This window comes from Lagopus muta, chromosome Z (genome assembly GCF_023343835.1).
Source record: "Lagopus muta isolate bLagMut1 chromosome Z, bLagMut1 primary, whole genome shotgun sequence".
Taxonomy (NCBI): Eukaryota; Metazoa; Chordata; class Aves; order Galliformes; family Phasianidae; genus Lagopus; species Lagopus muta.
This window is the reverse complement of record NC_064472.1, coordinates 67028068-67048428: the sequence shown is the minus strand read 5'-3', so window position 1 is coordinate 67048428 and position 20361 is coordinate 67028068. Positions and strand designations below refer to the sequence as shown.

Here is a 20361-nt window from a genome sequence, read left to right as displayed (position 1 = left end):
CTTTCTTCTCCTCCCTGAATAAAACAAAGTAGAACTGAGTGCTTCATTTAGCTGTTGTCAGTCTAACCAACTCCTGATATATTGTATGGCATCACAAGTTATTTTTCTGCAACCGTTTTCTAAAGCTAATGGCTGGTATTTTGGGATACCCTACACTATCAGCAAATCACAGATAGCAGCTCTGTACTGGTATCTGGACCCAGACTCAAAAACCAATTATGTTGATCTGGTGAAAGAATAAATGTACAACTGTCCTTGAGCACTGCCTTTTATCAGCCTGGGAGTAGATTGCTTGTAGATACTTCCTTCAGGTATCTGAGTCATCTAGGTAGAACGTAATGCCTCCTCATCTTGCCTTACCTGAAACATTTTAAAGCATTTACTAGCATTAATGACACCAGCTTTGCTTCTGATTAAACCTTGCTGCATGTCTCCTGTTCACTTTGAAGCTGTTGCATGCCCAAGCTGATCCCATGTATACCTAAAGTAGATTTTATTTAGACAGCAACTTCAAAAGCTGTTAACAAATTGAAGGACAGAACCATGTGCAACCAGGCAGTAGGTAGGTGGTGAACCTCAGCAGCTGAGTGTTGAACTACCTCACACAAGTCACACGTGCCAGCCACCAACCACCAAAACATATTGAAAAGTGAAAAATTTAGCTAGAAGAAGCAGTTTCAGAAAGGCCTGGACTTCCTTCGCCCGTGCTCTATAAGTGTTAGAATCACTTTGGTCCACTCCTAACTTAAAATGGTTTTCACTTGGGCTGGAGGGACCATTCTGTCCATTTCTTCTCGCGGCTGCCACAGATTTTTCCCCGTTGCTGAGCCTAGTGACACAATCTTTCACTTGCACTGCTGCTAAAGACTTTATTTGCTCTGCTTTTATTTTGCTTGTTTTATCCCAGTAATACAAGGCACTGCAAATATTTCTGTAATTAATTAATTTCATATAGTACAACTTCATAGTATTAATCTAGGGTCATCAATTACTGAGAATCTATTTCAATCCCCTGGTTAGGCCAGGAGATAATAACAGCTATAAATTTGCATGAAAAAAAGAGGCAGCTAACTATTGAAATTATTAAAATATACTTCTTTAATAGCCATTATTTTTCATTGTCACTGTTCTCATATACTGTACAAATTCAGTATTCATTTCAATATTTTTTCCTGCTTAGTGTACATTGTCCTTTTTTTTTAATCTATTTATCAAACTACATGATAAGAAAAATGTGCATTGTTATACATATATATATATATAAAGATGATTGACATATATTTTCTTACAGGAATACTGAATCTCAACATTGTAAAGCCTTTAAATCAAATTTTTTTAGAAAGATAATAAATTCAAACCATATTAAATCAGAGTCAGCCTATGGCTAGAAATTTCGGGAGCAGCTGAGGGAGCGGGGATTGTTTAGTCTGGAGAAGAGTAGGTTCAGAGGAGACCTCATCCCTCTCTACAGCTCCCTGAAGGGAAGTTGTGGTGAGGTGGAGGCTGGCCTTCTTTCTCAGACAAGTGATGGGGCACAAGGGAACAGTCACAGGTTGTGCCAGGAGAGGTTTAGGTTGGACATAAGGAAGAATTTCTTCACGAAAGTATGACCAGGTATTAAAAAGTGCCCATAGAGGTGGCAGAGTCACCATCCCAGAAGGTATGTAAGAATTATGGATATGATGCTTAGGGACATGGTGTAGTGGTACAATTCAGCAGGTCGGGTCGATATTAGACTTTGTGATCTTACAGATCTTTTCCAACTTAAATAATTCTATTTCAGCAGCTGCCAGGATAGTGATATTCTACATCCTGAAAATTTCATTTTCACTTTTTTTTTTTCTTAACAGCAAATTATTAACTACATTACCAAGCCATTACTATTGAGGCATTGAAATTAAAAGAAGAAAATTATATTTTCCTGTTATTTACTTTGCATTTTTGTCTCTCTTCTATTCTCATTGTTGCATTTCACACTTCTCTTATTACTTTCCCAATTAAAACCCAAAAATTAACAAGCTTCTCAACTCTCCTATCTAGTTCATTATTTTGTCTTCATGTTCCCTTCTCAGCTTTAAAGAACACTTGGATAGTTGTTTATCTAGATAAAACAGCCCTGGAAGAAAAAATAGCCTTTTCATTCCTGAATCAAAACTCTAACAAAAAAAAAAAGAAGTCAGTTTTAGACTTCTATCAGCCAAGGGAAATACTCCAAGTACTTCAAATAACTCTTCCAGACATGCTTAAGTCAGATAGCTTTTCACATGTAGCAAAGAATTTTGTGCCACTTCTGCAGTAAATCTTAGCTGCAATTTGAAGTGCTGTTTTTTTCCCCCCATACAGCTCTACAAATAATCAGCTTCTCATATTTTATTTTTCAGGCTTAAGTTGTACAATCAGATTCATTACAAGAAAAAAAAAAAAAAAAAGCCACTACACGCTCCTAAGTATTTTGCACCTGAGTGAGCTCACTGAGTGAGAATGCATTCTTTAAGACTTCAAAATGTTCTAGCAACAAAAGTACCTGAATTTCAACAAGAAATTGGTATTTGAATCCATTGAGAAATATTCTCCCTATAAGCACTGCAAAGAACTAAGCTGATTTAATAATGGATCCCATTTCTAACATTTTTCACTACCTCTGAGCCATCTCTACAACATGAATAGTTGAGTGGCAGTGCAAGGAATCTGAAGAGGTAGGAAGAAAATATTTTTTTTAGTCCAGTATGAACACAAGAAAACAGACCAGCAAAATATTATGCAATTTCAAACTATGAGGTCAGAATGGTTGCATAGTGATTCTTTCTTACAAACAATGTGAATAAATGTGATGATAAAAAAAAAAAAGTTTCATCCCATCTGACTACAAATGTAAAAGCATTATGGTAGGAAAATGTAACGTTTTATTTTATTAAATATGTTTCTTGCAGGTTTGCAATTTTAAGACCCAGTTCTTGCCCTTTCCTCCCTCTACCAATCTCCTTTACTACTGATTATGTTCTTTGTCTGCTTGTTTTCAATAACTCAGAAGCAATGTTTGCAAGTAATATCAACAAGATTTTACCTATAAGCAATGGCTGGGAAGTTACATTAAAACTTCATCTTTCACTTTGAGAGAATTGTAGCATTTTATCAATAGCCAGTACTGAAAAAGAAATAATGAAAGGAGTGGTTTCACTGGAAAGCTGTGTTTTTACTAGTCCATCATTATAAGCATTTCCATGAATTTAATAATAGCACCAATATCCAATATTCTGAACTTAATGTAATAAATGAAGGGTGATCACATTACTCAGTTTAAAAAATTGCTTTACATAATGTAATCACGTACTTGCTCTAATTTAATTTCACTTTACATCATTTAATAAATGGGTGCCGATCATTTGACATAATTGAATAAGTAGTGCAGCTCTTCCTCTGTACTTCTTAGATCACAAAATTGGCCACTTTTTGTCATCTTCCAGGATGGCAGTGCAAGATTTAAGAGTTGAGTCTTATTTTTTCTGTCAGCTTCTTCATTATCCAGAGTAATTCTACTATGCAGGAAGAAACTAGCCCAGCCATTCAGGATGAATTAAAAAAAAATAAATTACTTAAAGTTGAGAATCTAAATCCCAGAAGCTCTAGACAATCTTCTGTTTCCTGTGAAATCAGTGAGTGTAGATATCACAATGCATTTCCCTGTCTTCTCTCCAAGGAAGTGAGGAAAGTGTTTATACATCTCCTTTGAGCACAGAAGGCAGAAAACTACACTTCCCCATGTATCCATCCAGCTCAGGATGGATCCTTGCCAGGATTCATTGGACTATGCAAAGGAAGTTTCATAGAATCACAGAATGGCCAGGTTTGGAAGGGACCTCAAAGATCATGAATCTCCAACCCCCTGCCACAGGCAGGGTCACCAACCTCCCCATTTAATATAGACCAGGCTGCCCAGGGCCCCATCCAACCTGGCTTTGAACACCTCCAGGGACGGGGCATCCACAACCTCTCTGGGCAGCTGTTCCAGCACCTCACCACTCTCCCTGTAAAGAACCTCCCTCTGACATCCAACCTAAATCTCCCCTCCCTCAACAGCAGGACAAGAGGAAATTATTTTATCTACCCTTTCAAAGGGTTGATTCCCCTCCTGTTTGTAAGCTCCCTTTAGGTACTGAAAGGCTGCAATGAGGTCACCCCACAGCCTTCTTTTGTCCAGGCTGAACAAGCCCAGCTCTCTCAACCTGTCTTCGTAGGGGAGGTGCTCCCATCCCCTGATCATCTTTGTGGCTCTCTCCTGGACCCTCTCCAACAGCTCTCTGTCTTTCTTGTACTGGGGCTCCAGACCTGGACACAGTACTGCAGATGGGGCCTCCCAAGAGCAGAGTAGAGGGGGACAATCACCTCCCTGTCCCTGCTGGCCACCCCTCTGCTGATGGAGCCCAGGATACCATTTGCTTTCCGAGCTGCAAGAGCACACTGCTGGCTCATGTTAAGCTTTTCATCTATTAAGACCCCCAGGTCCTTCTCTGCAGGGCTGCTTTCAAGGACCGCTCCTTCCAGTCTGTATGGATGCCTGGGATTCCTATGGCCCAAGTGCAAAACCTTGCTGTGTTGAACCTCATTAGGTTCACCTGGACCCAACTTGCTGTTGAGGTTAAGTTTTTAGAAACATACCACAGACCTCAGAAGATCACATTGACCTTAACAGAAATTGAACATCTCTATGCAGCACAACAGAACTCTGGATATATTTGAAGACAGATAAACTTTCAGAAAAAAAAATATGGAAATCATAGAATGGCCTGGATTAAAAAGGACCACAATGATCATCTAGTTTCAACTATGTGCAGGGTCACCGGCCACCAGACCAGGCTGCCCAGAACCACATCCAGCCTGGCCTTGAATGCCTCCAGAGATGGGGTATCCACAGCCTTCTTGGGCAAAAATTCCTGGAATTTGTGCACGACTTCAACAAATGATGTCCCCAAGGCTACCACTCAGTAGTACCATGCTTTTGAGTGACCAGCTTGTGATCACACCAGAGGACATGAAGATGGCAGGATGAAGCTCTCCAAGACTAGTAGCATAGCGATATTATTCTGCTGTAAATTAAAGAATTCCACACATAAATGTAGGTTAGCAAGAAAATCTTATTTGTCCCTGCATCACAGGCTATGTGAAGGTCTGGGGCCAGGTCGCATCTAGTATAAGGTGCTTCACTTCTACCAATAGTAGAGAAAGTGAAGCACTTCTCATTTTGAAGATGCTCCTTCCTACATGTCTAAAAACAGCTATGCAAAAAAAGCCAAAGGAAGCAGATGGGAAACCCCTCCCACAGTATTAATATTTAGCAAGAGCTGCCACTTTCTCCACTGTGCACAACTCCAGGGTCACTTTTACTACCCAGAAATCAGTTGTGGTGTGAATCCAGTATATCTTAATATTGGATTCTTGGTACCTGTTAATATATCTGAAATGGCATTTTAAAAACTGCAAGAGAGCAAAATAACCTGAAAGGCTGGATTTAAATGTTTCATTTGTTATGTAGCTAATAGTTACTCTGAAATATTTTATCAGATTACTTTCTTGTTGTTTTTGTGTGGTTTGGGCTTTAGTTATTATTTTTAACCTGTAAGGAAAAGGAGCTTTAAAACTCATTTCATTAACTAAGTTGCAAAATTCATACCTTCACTTGCAAAGCTGAATGCTGATGAATCTTCATAGAAAGTAATGTATAAATCACTGTAAGATACTAACAGTTTGAAGACCAAAAAAGCATGATGACTACTTCTGTTGAATTATCGGAATATGCGCTAGCTGACAAGTCTCAAAAGATGAAGGGACAGAGATTGGTTTCCTTTATGCAAAGCACTCGGACATTTCTAGAGCTACCCACTTGAATCTTCTTTAATTATAAAGGAATTTTTTTTTTTTTTTTTTTTTTTTTAAGAAATTGTGATTTAAATTAGCTAGTTTCAGCTTCTCATCCAATCCAGCTCCACATAGGAGACAAAAGCACTCTGAAGTATATTCATTACAATTACTTGCCTATTGCTGTAAGGTGAATATCAATCTTTGACATACTGTTATATAAGGCTCTACAATAGAATCTGTATGCAATCTGTAAATACGCATACCTACACACATAAATTACATATTATATATTCAAGTATTCTCTCTGAAACACGCAGGCAGTTTGAGAAAATATTTGCTCTAGGAATACATACGCAACAGTGACAAAAGCTGAAAGGAATACATGAATGCGTTGATTTAAGGATTTCTTACAGCCCACTAGGTTCTCTCTTCAACTGCAGCCTGCTGCCTTCATCTTTCACACCTTAAGCACAAGATTGATCTTTCTTTCTCAAACCAGCAGTATAATTTAAAAAAAAAAAAAACAAAAAAAAAACCCAAAAATTTACTATTCACTTAGCCCTAGTGGCAATACGCTAGAATGCACACTGTGTTGATTTGTTTAGCCTGCACAAACTTCTTTTCCAGCATCCCCATGTGGATTTAGTGCTGACTTTACACAAATTTCACTCCAGGTGAGCTTGACCATTTTCCTGTAGTTTAAGGTGTGAAACTGCAGATATGTTCACTCTTCATTACAGAGCTAACTGCTGTGGTTGTGGTTTAACTCCAGCAGACAGCTCAATAGCACGCAGCTGCTCAATGAGTCCCTGCAGCAAGATGGAGGAGAGAATCAGAAAAATAAAAAGTGCAAGAACTCATGGGCTGAGATAAAGACAGTATAATAAGTAATAAATAAATGCACAAGTAAACTACAAAAAACACAACTGCTCTCCACCAGTGGTCCAGTGCCCAGCCAGTCCCCAAGCATCAGTAGCCCCACATTTTATCGTGGAGCATGACACTATACGAATGGGACATCCCTTTGGTCACTTTGGATCAGCTGTCCTGGCTGTGGTCCCTTTCAGCTCCTTGTGTACCCTCAGCTTCCTCACTGACACAGAAGCTGAGAAGGGCTTGATGCTGTGAGCACTCCTCTGTAGCAGCTACGCCATGGATGTATTACCATTGCTGCTTTCATCACTAACTCAAACCACAGTGCCACTAAAGCGACTAGAAAGAAAATTAACTCTGCAGCAGCCAAACAGTTGTACATCAGAGCAACACTGAACTGATTAAATTCACTGTAAGAGATTACTGTGCTCTTCAGTAAAACTACATGTCTAGGTGGAAAACTAGTTACATTGCCATGGTGCCTTTCTGCATAGAATCATAGAATCACTAAGGTTGGAAAAGACCTCAAAGATCATCAAGTCCAACTATGACCTAACCATCCTACCCTAACTAACAACCTTCCACTGAATCATGTTCCTGAGCACCACATCCAAACGTATTTTAAACACACCCAGGGATGGTGGCTCAACCATCTCCCTGGGAAGCCTATTTCAGTCCTTAACAACCCTTTCTGTAAACAAATGTTTCCTGTTATCCAACCTAAGTTTACTCTAGTGCAACTTGAGGCCATTTCCCCTTGTGCGAGAAGAGACCAACCCCTCTCTGCTGTAAGCACCTTCCAGGTATTAGAATAGAGCAATAAGGTCTCCCCTCAGCCTCCTTTCCCCCAGACTAAACAGCCTCAGTTCCTACAGTCTCTCCTCATAGGGCACATTCTCCAAGCCCTTCACAAGCCCTTCTTTGGACCTGCTCCGGCATCTCAATGTCCTTTCTGTACTGAGGAAACTGAACACAGTACTCAAGTGAGGGCTCGCCAATGCTGAGTACAGGGGCACGATGACTTCCCTATCCTGCTCTCCACACCATTCCTGATACAAGCCAGGATGCCATTGGTCTTCCTGGCTACACTGCTGGCTCATATTCAGACGACTGTCCATCAGTACACCATCCCTTTCCCTCAGGCAGCTTTCCAGCCACTCCTCCCCAAGCCTGTGGAGTTGCCTGGGGTTATTGTGAGCAAAATGTAGGACCCAACACTTGGCCCTACTGAAACTCACACATTTTATCGTGGCCCATCAATTCAGTCTATCCAGGTCCCTCTGTAGTGCCCTTCTCCCCTCAGGCAGATCAACACTCCCTCACAACTTGGTGTCATTTGCAAACTTACTGAGGGTGCACTCAGTCCCCTCATAAATACATACATGCATACAGCAGAAGGCAACAGAAAACTGTCTTCAAAAAATTAAGCTATTTTCTAAAATAATAATAATAATAATAATAATAATAATAAATTTTAAAAAATCCACAAAAAAAACCATCACTGATTTCTGACACCTGAAAATTTTAACAACAAATGCCATGAAGTCTTTCGTCTTCAATGCTTCAGTCATCAACTAAATGTCAACTAAATGTGTTGGCTCTCAGAAAAGTGCTTGGAAATGTTCCCCTGCTTTGAAAGAGCCATTTGGCTTAAGGGACTATTGCAGACAATAGGATTTCTTCCTGGTGTTTGAAGTAGCAGCTGCCAGATATTGGCAAATATCTTACTGTTGTTGTTGCTTTAAAGAAATTTCCTTATTTGGGGAAAAGACCACTCTTAGCTGCTGCACATAATCTTTTAGCTAATGGTAATCATTCAACTTCTTAAAATATATATATATATGACATAACATTAATTACAACTTCTTGGTTCACTGGCATAATCAAACAAGAAAATCTTCCCAGATTATCAAACCTATACTTTCTTTTTTTTGGGGGGGAGGGGGGGGAGGAAAAATAGAATGAGGCAGGAAAGACCAACAGACTGATGGGAAGATAAAGAAACAATATCATTTCAACCTGCTCACCATCTGTACAGATGAAGGAGTCAGAAAGCCACAATCAGTTTCAAAACAGACATGTTATAAAACTGCAACCAGCTCTCTCTTTGCCAAGTCCAATGTTTGAGTCCAGCAGAGGACTTGACAAAGGGCATTGAAGGTCTGCAGTGGTGACTTTTACCTACAAGCATTAATTTTGCCTTTTGGACTACTATCCTCAAAGAAGACAGACATCACAGTGAAATCATCGATTGACATATGGAATATATGGATTTCGGTATACTCTGTAAGAAGAGTAATCACAGGATATATTTCCAGCTTTGCACTGAGCATCGTTTTCTTTCCTTCAAGCCCAGAGCAATACAGTTTCTGGAAATACAAAGTGTAAATCACTTGCTGACTGCTTGTACAGCTGTTCATCTGTGTAGATTATGAAAAACTGAAGATCCATCCAGAATGAAGTATATGTGTATATTGCACTGGTTCCCAGGGACTTACACATCTCACATCATGAGATGTCTATCATGAATGACATTTCTTTTAAAAAAAATAATGATATTTTAAGCAGTTACGCCTATCCAGAAGAAATCATTCAGAATGAATATTCAAAAATCAACATAAATAGGACACTACTGCTTTTTACAGTTCTGTCTAATGACTCCCCACAAAGAAGCATTTTCATACTAAGTCTGTCTCCTGCATCTTCATACAGCACCTTTTGTTTGTACCAGTTTTAGGATTAACAAATGTGATTGTTCTGAGGGACCTACAGTAACATAGGATAAGCGTAGGGACATCTAGCTCATAGGAGAATGAAATAAAATTAAAGAACCATAAGAGAGGACTTCTAAGACTAACTCCCATAGATTTTTTTTTCTTAATTATTACATTCTTCATACAGTAAGAACAGAAGGAGAAATGAATGACCCAGCCTTTCAGCATAGTGGAAAGGAGGCAAGGACATCTATATTAGAAATCCTCTTTAACCACATTGAAATTGCCCATTTTTTTTCCCACTAGCAAGTGGAAAAGCAGCATTTCCACTCTTTGAGCTCAGAACCTGTTATAAGGAACAAGAAGTGATCCAAGAAGAAAAATATCCCCCTTAAATAAGGTATTGGTAAGAGAGCACCACACTCAGTCCACTCTTCCACCATGTTTTTCCTCAAGAAACTCAATTTCCTTCTAATACTATCACTGTCATTTTCATTGTCTCTGTAGTGGTATAGCAATAGTCTTGTTTCAAAAAGCACTTATGTGTCAGGGTACCCCAAAGCCATACAAACCCAATTACAGGAAGAAATAATTTCACTACCCCATGCATCCCATGTCAAGCAAAATAAAGGAGGGTTCATTCTTTGTGTTACTCAAAGACACAGCTGTTCACTTCTTTTGGAAGATTCCTTTCTGTAAAGATTTGCTCACTGCTAATTGAGTAACTACCTCCTTTATTTAAATCAAGTTTGTTTGGTTCTTATTTGAAGCCCCACAGTATATTTCAACATTTAGTTCCCACATAGTACGTACAGACATAGCCTCTGATATTGTCTTGTGATCTGGAGTCTGAAACTTGTTATAAAATACTTGCCATTTTTTATAGTATTTGAAAGTGATAATGATTTAGCTGACAACTACTGAAAGCACAAAGGGAACTATCCAAAGCACTAGCTTCCAGGAGTCAGAAGCTTCCCTGGTTCCCAGCCTTGTTAGGGCTTGGGAATTACTTACAGTAACAGATACAGATGCTGCCTCCATGTACCATCCCACCCAGCCCAGAGATAATAGCATTTCTTGGATACACATGTAGAAGCACACACAAAACCACAAAGTCCAGCATCACCAGCCTTTACGCACGCTTCTCTAGGCACCAGCATTACTTATACAGGAGAGAACACAGACAACCCCTACACAGCAGCATTTGCCCCTTTCAGCATAAGCAGAATAGATGAATATCTGGGAAAAAAAAAAAAAAAAAAGGGCAAGATTAGGTTTAGGTAAGAAGGTAAGACAGACTCACATACCTAAATGAAAAAGCAACCTATTGCTCCTCTCAGTCAAGCATATGTAAGGCCTCCACACAACTTCTTACAGAGTAGAATTGACTTATTCCTAGTTTTGACACAAAATAAACACAGACGTTCTTTTTTCTCTTTGTTAATTTCAGCATGTGTAAACTCAGTTCCTGAGCTGCTATGAAGGTAGTAAGAAGAAATACAACAGAAGACACTTATTTTGTGGCCAGCAACTATATCTTCTCTATTTAGTTTGTACCCTCATGCCACTTCAGGAAACACTATTTATTTTTTCTGAAAGTTAGTGTTAGAGCTTTGAGAAATACCAAAGGATTAGCTGCACCTTTGTAAGTGGAAGAATCTGCTTTTTAATTGCACTTCAAAAATCTCACCCCGTATGACTTATTCCAAAGTTCAGGTCACAACTTTACAACATTCTCTTACATCCCCAAGAAAACGATGCCTCTACCTTACAATCACCCACTTGCGACAGTTTCAGTACATACTGAGATTCCTCTCACACTTCCTGCTGGGATTTCCAGCAATGAAGTTTTTCAGATGTTGAACAGGAACTGAGGGTGAAGACTGATCTAGCATTGCAACATTAAATAAGAAAAAACAATGACCAACTGGTTTGATTTATATGCAAACATACATCACAAAAGTTTCTTTCAGTGCAGTCACAGCACAAGAGAGATTCAAGGAAAGCAATGCTGCCACTGCCTGTTGACCTATGAGAAGACAGATGATTCCAGAAATCGTAAATCATAGAAAGGCTGATGGCTCATGAGGATGCCATTGCTTGCTCCAGCCAACAGCTCTAGGACACTGAGCACAACACAGCAAGAAAACAAAAACTTCATTCCATAATGCAACTGGTCTTGCAGTTTCCTCAGGCAGCCCTCCTGGAATAGCTGATCCAGATGGTTTAAGTCACCCCCACAGTCAACATATTTTTTACAACAGCTTCTAGGAATATGAGATTTTTTGGATGGAAAATGCCAAGAAGCATCTGATGCCTTTAGCCAGTCTGTATAGTTTTGAAGCCCACAGCACTGGAGCTTTTTCTGGAGCATATCCACAGTCCTGCTTCCACGAGCCAGGGAATTTGTGCCATTGTATTGATTGAAGGCTTGTCCCATTGTGTTCTTCAGCTCAACTGCCATCCAAATAGAGTAGAACTGTGTCAAAACTGCTAAAGACACCTGGAGACAAAGAAGAACTAGCAGCAGGTGCATTAGAGTCCCTTGGTGATAACGGGAGTTCCTTACAGAAACAGAAATAGCCAAAATACCAGTAGGTAGCAGGACTAACGCAGCTACAACAGCCAGCCAGCCAGGGAGAGGAAAGAAAGACTCATGAAAAAAATGATGATAGTTCTTGCACAACAGGATCACAGAGCATCCACCAAAGGTCAGAACTGTTGCACTTGCCCAGAAAATGACACCAAGGAACAACAGTAGAACGCGAGCAAAATTTCTGAGTAAAGAGTCCTCGGAGATCCACAGAGACATGTGTGCATTCCTTACTCTCCACATCTTGCTCAGACCTAGCAGCTTACCCCTCACCACCACCATTTGAAAGGCCTCCACCTCACTTCAGCAGGTGCCTCAGATGACATCTCCACCCAAAAACAGCTTGCAAGAGAGCAGGCCTGATAGGCTTCCTTGGTGCAAAGATTAAGTTCTGAAGCAGCTATCTGTGTGTTATTACTTGTTCAGCATAGTCTGTAGATACAAGGCGGGACTGACTGCCTAGCTTGCTGTTGAGAGGACATGTACTCTGCTATTTTTGGATGTAATTTCACTGAAGGGGAAGAGTGATTGAAAAAAAGAGCTGAACTTTTTGTTTTATTACATTTATATGTTAAACATCTGAAAATAGGTAAACAATCAAGGATGTGGCCAACAGTGCTGGGTCAGATCACTTAGACTACCCAAGTGATAGAGCAGATTCAACTGTAAATCCTTACAGCAGTAGCCAAAATGGCAACAAATGCACAAGTCAGAGTCATTAAGGAAATAATTATTTAAGCAGAGCTATTCAATCAAGGATCTCTGTAGGTAACATGTACCCAGACTCATTATCCTTCCCAGTACGTTTACCACTCATTAGATTTGATGAGGGGCATAATGATGTTAATAATATTTTGCCCTTTTTTACTCAGCAAGATTTCTGCACAGATAGCATCAATTACTCAAGACACCTGGATGAGAAATCCCTACTTCTGCATTTGCATGCTCTCAGTTTGCGTCACCAGTGATTGAACTGAGTGCTGTAATGACTGAATACAATCAACAGTAAGAACTGTATTAACTTTTCCTTATGTGCAAAGAAACTGAATTACACACAGGCTAAATGACTTCACAACAATCACAGAGGGAATCAACGTCACTTAGCCAGCAGAAGAGTATTATTTCTCAAAAGTTATACAGAAGAGAGAAGTATGATGAGGAGCCAGTATAAAGCTTGCCACAGGTGCCAGGAATGTATATCTAAGGCCAAAAAATGTCTCCCTAATTTTCTCGAGGAAAAAAAAAAAAGATGGTATTTCCATTTTCTTTCTCAAGATGCAGAACAGGGCTTGTGCAATAGGCTTGCATAAGGGAGAATGCAGGCAGAACTCATTTTCAGAAATGGGAGCAACTGAAGAAGACCAGAGTTGGTATTCGAATATTTGTAACCATGAAAAGTCTTACAAAACTTGATGAGTGTACATCCAGAAGATGGTTCGTTTGTAAGGACCTGTTGCTGTTCTGTATGCTACGTATATGCCCATCTTGTACTGATCCCCATGAAAATGTCTTTTTGTGTGCTGTCAAACATGTAATTATTTTGGAATTAGATAACGATACTCCCTGAAAGACAATGACCACCTTTGTCTGAGAAGGGGCAAAGAGAAACAATTTCCTCTTACATTTATTTATTTATTCTCCTATGAAGAAAGGTTGAGGGAACTGGGCTTGTTTAGCTTGGAGAAGAGAAGGTTCTGGGGAGACCTCATTGTGGCCTTCCGATAATTGAAGGGAGCATATAAACAGGAGGAGGAATGGCTGTTTATGAGGGTGGATAGTGGTAGGACAAGAGAGAATGGTTTAAACTGAGACAGGGTAGCTTTAGGTTAGACATTATGAGGAAATTTTTCACACAAAGGGTGGTGATGCATTGGAACAGGCTGCCCAAGGAGGTTGTGGATGCCCCATCCCTGGAGACATTCAAGGCTAGGCTGGATGTGGCTCTGGGCAGCCTGGTCTGGTGGTTGGCGACCCTGCATATAGCAGGGGTGTTGAAACTAGATGGTCTTTGAGGTCCTTTTCAACCCAGGCCATTCTATGATTCTGTGATTTATACATAAAGACAACACAAACTGAATGTTTTCACAGACCGGAAGAAACATCAGAAAAGAGACAGAAAAACATGGTGGAGGATAAGAGCTTCTTAATGCTAGCTCACAAGCTTTGAGGAAAGAGCACACAAACCTGCTTATTCTCTTTTCTGCCTTGCCTCATGCTTATAAAACTTAATGAGATATTAAGAACTGAGTTACAACACTATTTACTTCTAGCTTATTCTGCAGTCTCTGAAATACATTAGAAAGGCTCAGACTGCCTATAGGATAATTTTACTGCACCTCTTGTTCATTTCATCCAGAGTAACTGCCGGCCTTCTCTCCATACAGACGAGAGAATTATAATGCTTATTGAAGCCTAGAGGCTCTTATCTTTCTAAATATTCCTCAATATATAATTTCCTATTTACTTGACTATGACTCTTTGGACTACTGTGAGGTTTTTTATTTCTTTCTTTGCAGATTGCAGACACAAGATGGTGTGAGCAGTGAAGTGGACCTTCAGGACAGGAGTCTGTGCCACTGCAGGCTCTCCTCCATCCTCTGGTTATCTCCACCATTCCATGAGCCAGAATTTTGGTGGCAACGTGGGCAGACAGAAAGAGGATCCACTTGGCTGCCCATCCGCCATGTCAACTAGAAATGCCTGCACTGCATGTCCACTGTCAAGGGGAGAGTCCTCAATGCCCAGTGCCAGTATAAGAGGGGAGGCCTCACGCTGGCTGCAGCTCCTCACAGGGAATGGAAGGCAGCACAAAACTCTGCTGTCTGGGGATGCAAAGAGGGCCAGAGGATACTGCATGGAGCTGTGTCAGAGCAGAGTAAGATGGAGTTAGGGAAAGGCTTTGCCCCAGAGGGTGGAAGGCATGGAACAGCTCTGCAGGGCAGTGGGTAATGCCATGAGCTGCCGGAGTTCAAGAAAGATGTGGACATAGCTCTCAAATATAACATTTGGATTTGGAGTGGTTCTGTATGAAGACAGGAGTTGGACTCCATGACCCTTCTGAGTGTTTTCCAACTAAGGATATACTATTATCAGAAGTTCATTTCTGCTTAGAAATTTTATCTGCATTTGCAGCTAAAATTTTGGCTAAAGTAGAGGAGAGAGACTGCAACATGACAAAGAGACTGTGTGTGAGGCAGTTAGGAGAGCTCCTCTGTATTCTTTCCAGTGATAAACAGTATAACATGATAAATATCATTCCTGCTTTCTCTGGAGTTTTTTTCTGCTTACAAACTGACGAATATTGAAATTCAAATGTGGGTTTAATAGAGAAACTACTTTGTGGTTTGTTGCTGTAAGTATAATTTTTCAAATAAATAAAAAGTCAACTGTGTACTCTTTGAATTCATCGACTAATTGTTCTAGAAAAACATGACTGATATTGAAAAGTTCAGATAAGCTAGGAAGATCAAAGCAATTTGTCCCACGTGGGCCTGGGATCCAAGAGCCATCAAGTCAACAGCATGGTTGTACAAATGCAGTGCAGGCAGCTGACTAGCATCATAGAATATCCCAACCCATAAGGATCATCAAGTCTGTTGAGGTCCTCAAGTGAGGACATCTAAACTCCTGTTGCAATGTTCAAATCAAGATGAGCAGCAAGTCCATGCAGATGTGCATTAAAAAGAAACCTGGAGGCAAACATGGGAGTCAAGGCACCAGTAGACATGCTCTTCTAATTTTCATGCAAATCCCAAAAAAAAGAGACAGGATCTTAAAATCAGACCCTCATCCACTGCACACTTTGTCACAGCAACAGAGAAAAGCCCTAAAACTGCTTCAGAAAAACAGCTGGCATTTCCCATGGAACCCACTTTCACATGAAGGTGTTGTTACCTTGACCTTGTGATGAAGTTAAATTACTCTCAAAGAAGTTTATCCTTAGAGATTACAACATTTTTTTAAGATCTTGTTATATTAAAGCATGTTCATTTCTAAGCCCTGTCTCATTTATAAGAAGCATGGCTGGGGTAGTTTAGTTACAGCAACCCAATGGATTATCAGAAGAGAAAGAGGAAAGAATAGGATCTGACCCTAAATCCTTACAAAAATGCAGGCTTTATGTCAATTTTACCTACCTCAGCTTTTATATGTCCACCCTGTCCACTCCTTGGCCTCATCAGCAGGTGGAAGATGGTCTATAACCCAGCAGGGCTAGCTGATCAGGAAAATGTGGTAAGAAGGTATCACAGGTATTGCTGCTCTCTTCACTGATCCTGACCCTAACTGCCGGCCCTGATAGTGTGTCCTTACCAAACTGAAGAGATTTCACAGGCAGTTCTTCCAGTTTCCATTCCTGGCTGGATGCAAAATGATAGCAAAGAAACTGTATATTTGGAGGGGGGGAAGAGGGCAGAAGGAAGCCACTTTTGAATCTTCTCAGTCAGATCATTCAAGGAATGATGGATAGTGAAAATAGCACACAACAGAAGGACTGGGTACCAAGCAGAAAGCTGTTTTTAAAAAATCTGAAAGCTGCTAAATCTATTGGCTCACTGGGAATAAAGCGCATTATCTTATGTGACATGCCGTATTACAAGAGCACTCTGACAGCCCGAATGCAAAAAGGATGAACAAGCCTAGCTGGACCCAGATCCTATGGTCTGTGCCTTGCACTATCAGTTGCCATGGTAACCACAGTCAGATGATGTTGCCGTGCATGGGACTAATATCTTCCATGGGAAGCTTGAAGCAAGCAGAAGAGATACGATTGCCACCTCTTATTCATGGAGAAAATGTACTCCACAAAAACTGATTTGCCATTGTGTGGGTGTTCCCACTAAAGCCAGTTAGATGTTTTTACACACGTCTCTTTGCCCAACAAAAAGTGGCCTGTTCTGTAATTGAAGAACCACATCAAATTATTTCCAGGCTTCTAACTGATATTGCTTTTAACATACCATATTTTCACTAATATTGAAAATACTGAAATCAAATGACAAAAGGCTTTTCTTCTGAAATGAATGCAGTGAAAAATTACAACATTTTTGCTTTTCTTCCTCTTCTTTTTTCCTAGCTTCCTTTTGTTTGCTAGTCTGGAATTTCTGTAAAATGTCTTAGAACTGAAATGAATTCACACCAGCAAAAACTAAGAAAAAAGCAAACAGCACTTTCTATATTTCTATCGCATTGGCACTTCAGAAGTTGGAGAATATTTTAAAAGACATGAAATGGAAAAAGACAAAAAGGAAATTAAAATGAGAAGGAAACGTCTGTTCTCTTGATGTCCTTCATTATATTGTAGTTGGTGATAAAAACAATTTGGAGGAATAGGTACTGTTTTAAAACTTGAACAAATGAAAGCACAGAAGACTGTTGAATTCACATCCCTTTGACATTTAAAGTGTTTTGTGAGATTTTAATTGTTTTCAACCATCACTAGATACAATATTTTTTAAGTGAATGCAGTGTTCTCATTTGTGTTTCACACCATATGCAGGATTTCTGGGCACATTTTGATGTTATAAAAAGATTTTAGCATGAAATAGATGCTCTTTAATTGTTACTTCATGAAAATAAGTAATAGATTTCAGGGAGGAATTCAGAAGTGTCTGAATACATTATCTGGAAGTTAGTAAGGACATGACAAAAAGTTTACACTTGTCAGAACTTCCACAAATAAAGTTTCTTCTCTGCTGGATCTCCCCAGAATAGGGAATCTATATCTGATGTATTTTAGTCCAGAGAACACTTTCCAGTAAAATTTGGCTGGAGCCCTGCTGGGCCTGCATTCTCCACTGCATTCCTCTGAAATGTGGGCAGATTATGGCAATGCTGTATGTGACACGTGTGAAATATTCCATTTCTGGCTGCTTTTCATTGCATTGTGAATGAATCTAATCGTACAGACATAAAGCACCCACTAGTGAATAAAAGTGTAGAAATCCTTATCATATATAGTCTACAAAATCTAGATACAGTATCTGTGACAAATTGTTCATATTATTTAGGTTGCTCCAAAAATAAGCCTCCTATGTAATTTCCTTGGAAATGACATCAGATGCAATGAGCACGGCGACACTGTCTGATAGAGCAAAGTCTCAGCTACAAAACACTATTTTTGAACAGAGTCACCACCATCATCTGTGCATTTTTGCCAGAGATGAACAAGAGTTTGCTGCACTCGTCATGTCTGCACAAGTGAAGGTGGCAGCTGCGCATGGCTAACCTGAATATGGCTTGTCTTTCATATCCCTCTCGCTACTGCTGAAGCACAGCACCCAACATCTCGCTGTGCTCACATTTTCACCAGTGATGGATGAGAGCCCACATGCCTCACTTGTATACATTTGCATCACAGAGGTGACTCACTGTTGCTCTCACTGCTGCTGAAATTCACTGCCCACTGCCTCACTGAGCAGACATCCACTGTTTAGTCTCCATAAACATTCACCAAGTGCCAATGAATGTCAATGGCTGCCACATGGTAGAATTCTGTTCCGCACTTTTGCTTCATCCACACTTCCATGCCAGACACCATTCTGTCACACTGCCTCTCTGCTGCCATCTGTCATATGGCAACAACATGGAACACAGTATTGATGGGAAGGTTTAACCTCTACTGCCATACTTCCAACATCTACCTCTGACATCATGGGCCAACAAAATAATAGAAATGGCATTACTTTCAGAGCAGCCTCATATTTTTGTGGCAAATATTAAAACCAGTTTACCTCAGGGTTTTACATTATGTAGGTGCTTTTGGAAATTACTGATTCTCAGAAGATATTGGCCTCTGAATATTTTTGATTTCAAGATAAGTCAGCCTTAAGTCATAAGGATTTAATGCAGTATAGAAACCTGGATTCCACTGCTGATCTCACCACGAAAGGGAAGTCTCAGTCAAGTCTGTCTCAGTCAAGTATCCTTGCTGCAGAGAATGTTTTGGAAGAGATTAGTTTGTTCTGAGTTTTATGGTTTGTTGCATCTAGCTACTCAAAACTGAACTGAAACAAACAAAATCTTATCTATTTTCATAGAATCATAGAATCACCAAGGTTGGAAAAGATTTTGTTGTCTCTGTGATAACAACACATGTAAAGCATAGAAAGATCTTGATCAAATTCTTCACTTGAGTATTGACTTGTGGAAAAAGAAAAAAAAAAAGCATTATGGCAGTTAACCCTATGGTGAGTGCATGATTACTTCTGAAATATCAAGTCTGGCTCAAGACAGATTCAGCAGTTTCACTAATAGAGAGCACTGAATTACCTTGGTACAAACAGCTAGGGCCTCTTTAGATCCGTAATGTGAGCTCACCCCAAAGAATGAGATTTGTACAGCTTGTACTTCGTGAATGTATCTGCAAAGATGAAGACTGGCAGGGTGTAGGTTTTTCTGGTGACTAACTGATTCTGTTTTCAGTTCATTGACTGGGGGAAAAAAATCAATTAATACACTCATTTGGGGTTAATCTAACAAATGATTAAATATTCAGCTTTTCTGCCCAGGTAGATATTAGCAAAGAATATTATTAGCCTCCAAGGCAGCTGAAAATTTAGCTAGGAATAAATAAATGGAGTGTTTGAAAGTCTTTTTTTACTGGCATAGTACTAAATATGTCTATATCAAATGTAGCATTCATCTCATATCAGGTTTTATAGTGACTATAGTGTGGAATTTATTTTTATTATCTTTCCTATGTCATGATGGGAGCACATAAAATTTCAACTTTGTCAGAATTAGTCTTACAGCACATTTCAAAGAAATGGAACCAATTTTAATAGGATTTTATGCATTTCCATCCAGATAAAGTGCAGCTTTTTAGAGAAACAAAGAAATGCAAAAAAACCCAAAGATATTGCAATTTATTTCTATGCTCTATTTCTATCTACAATCTCTCCACCAAACAATTGCCTTCAAGAGGCATTTTGTTTTTAAATATAGATACTGTCACTGACATGGAAAAGGTCTATTAGGTTTATACTCATAGGAGCATCTAAATGTAAAATAAAAGCAAACAAATGAAAATGTATTTGAACATGGAATGTAACAACACATTTAAGGGAAAGAATGTGAATGCATTACACCGCCAGAAGTTCCCCTGCTAACTTCTGGGCACAGTAACAAGTAGCACAGCCTGCCTTTGCTTTGGTAGGAGTCTTTTATTTCGGTGTTTAATGTAACATCAAATCCCAAATTTCAAGCCCAACCACTGGGTACCAAAGGGTATTTCACAAACCTTGGTGACATGGACATAATTCTGAATTCTAGCTTAGGCTAGCAAAAATATCCCAGCAGTGCTGAAACATTTTTCTTTCTTTCTTC

General features: G+C 39.6%; 1 protein-coding gene across 1 annotated transcript; it reads right to left on the bottom strand.

Annotated features, from left to right (window-relative positions):
• Nucleotides 1-8712: 8712 nt before the first annotated feature.
• Nucleotides 8713-12337, bottom strand: LOC125686765 (tetraspanin-3-like). The gene has a single exon (XM_048931186.1). It carries the CDS (start codon nt 12316-12318, stop codon nt 11473-11475), a length of 846 nt encoding a protein of 281 aa, XP_048787143.1. The 5' UTR covers nt 12319-12337; the 3' UTR covers nt 8713-11472.
• Nucleotides 12338-20361: the final 8024 nt, after the last annotated feature.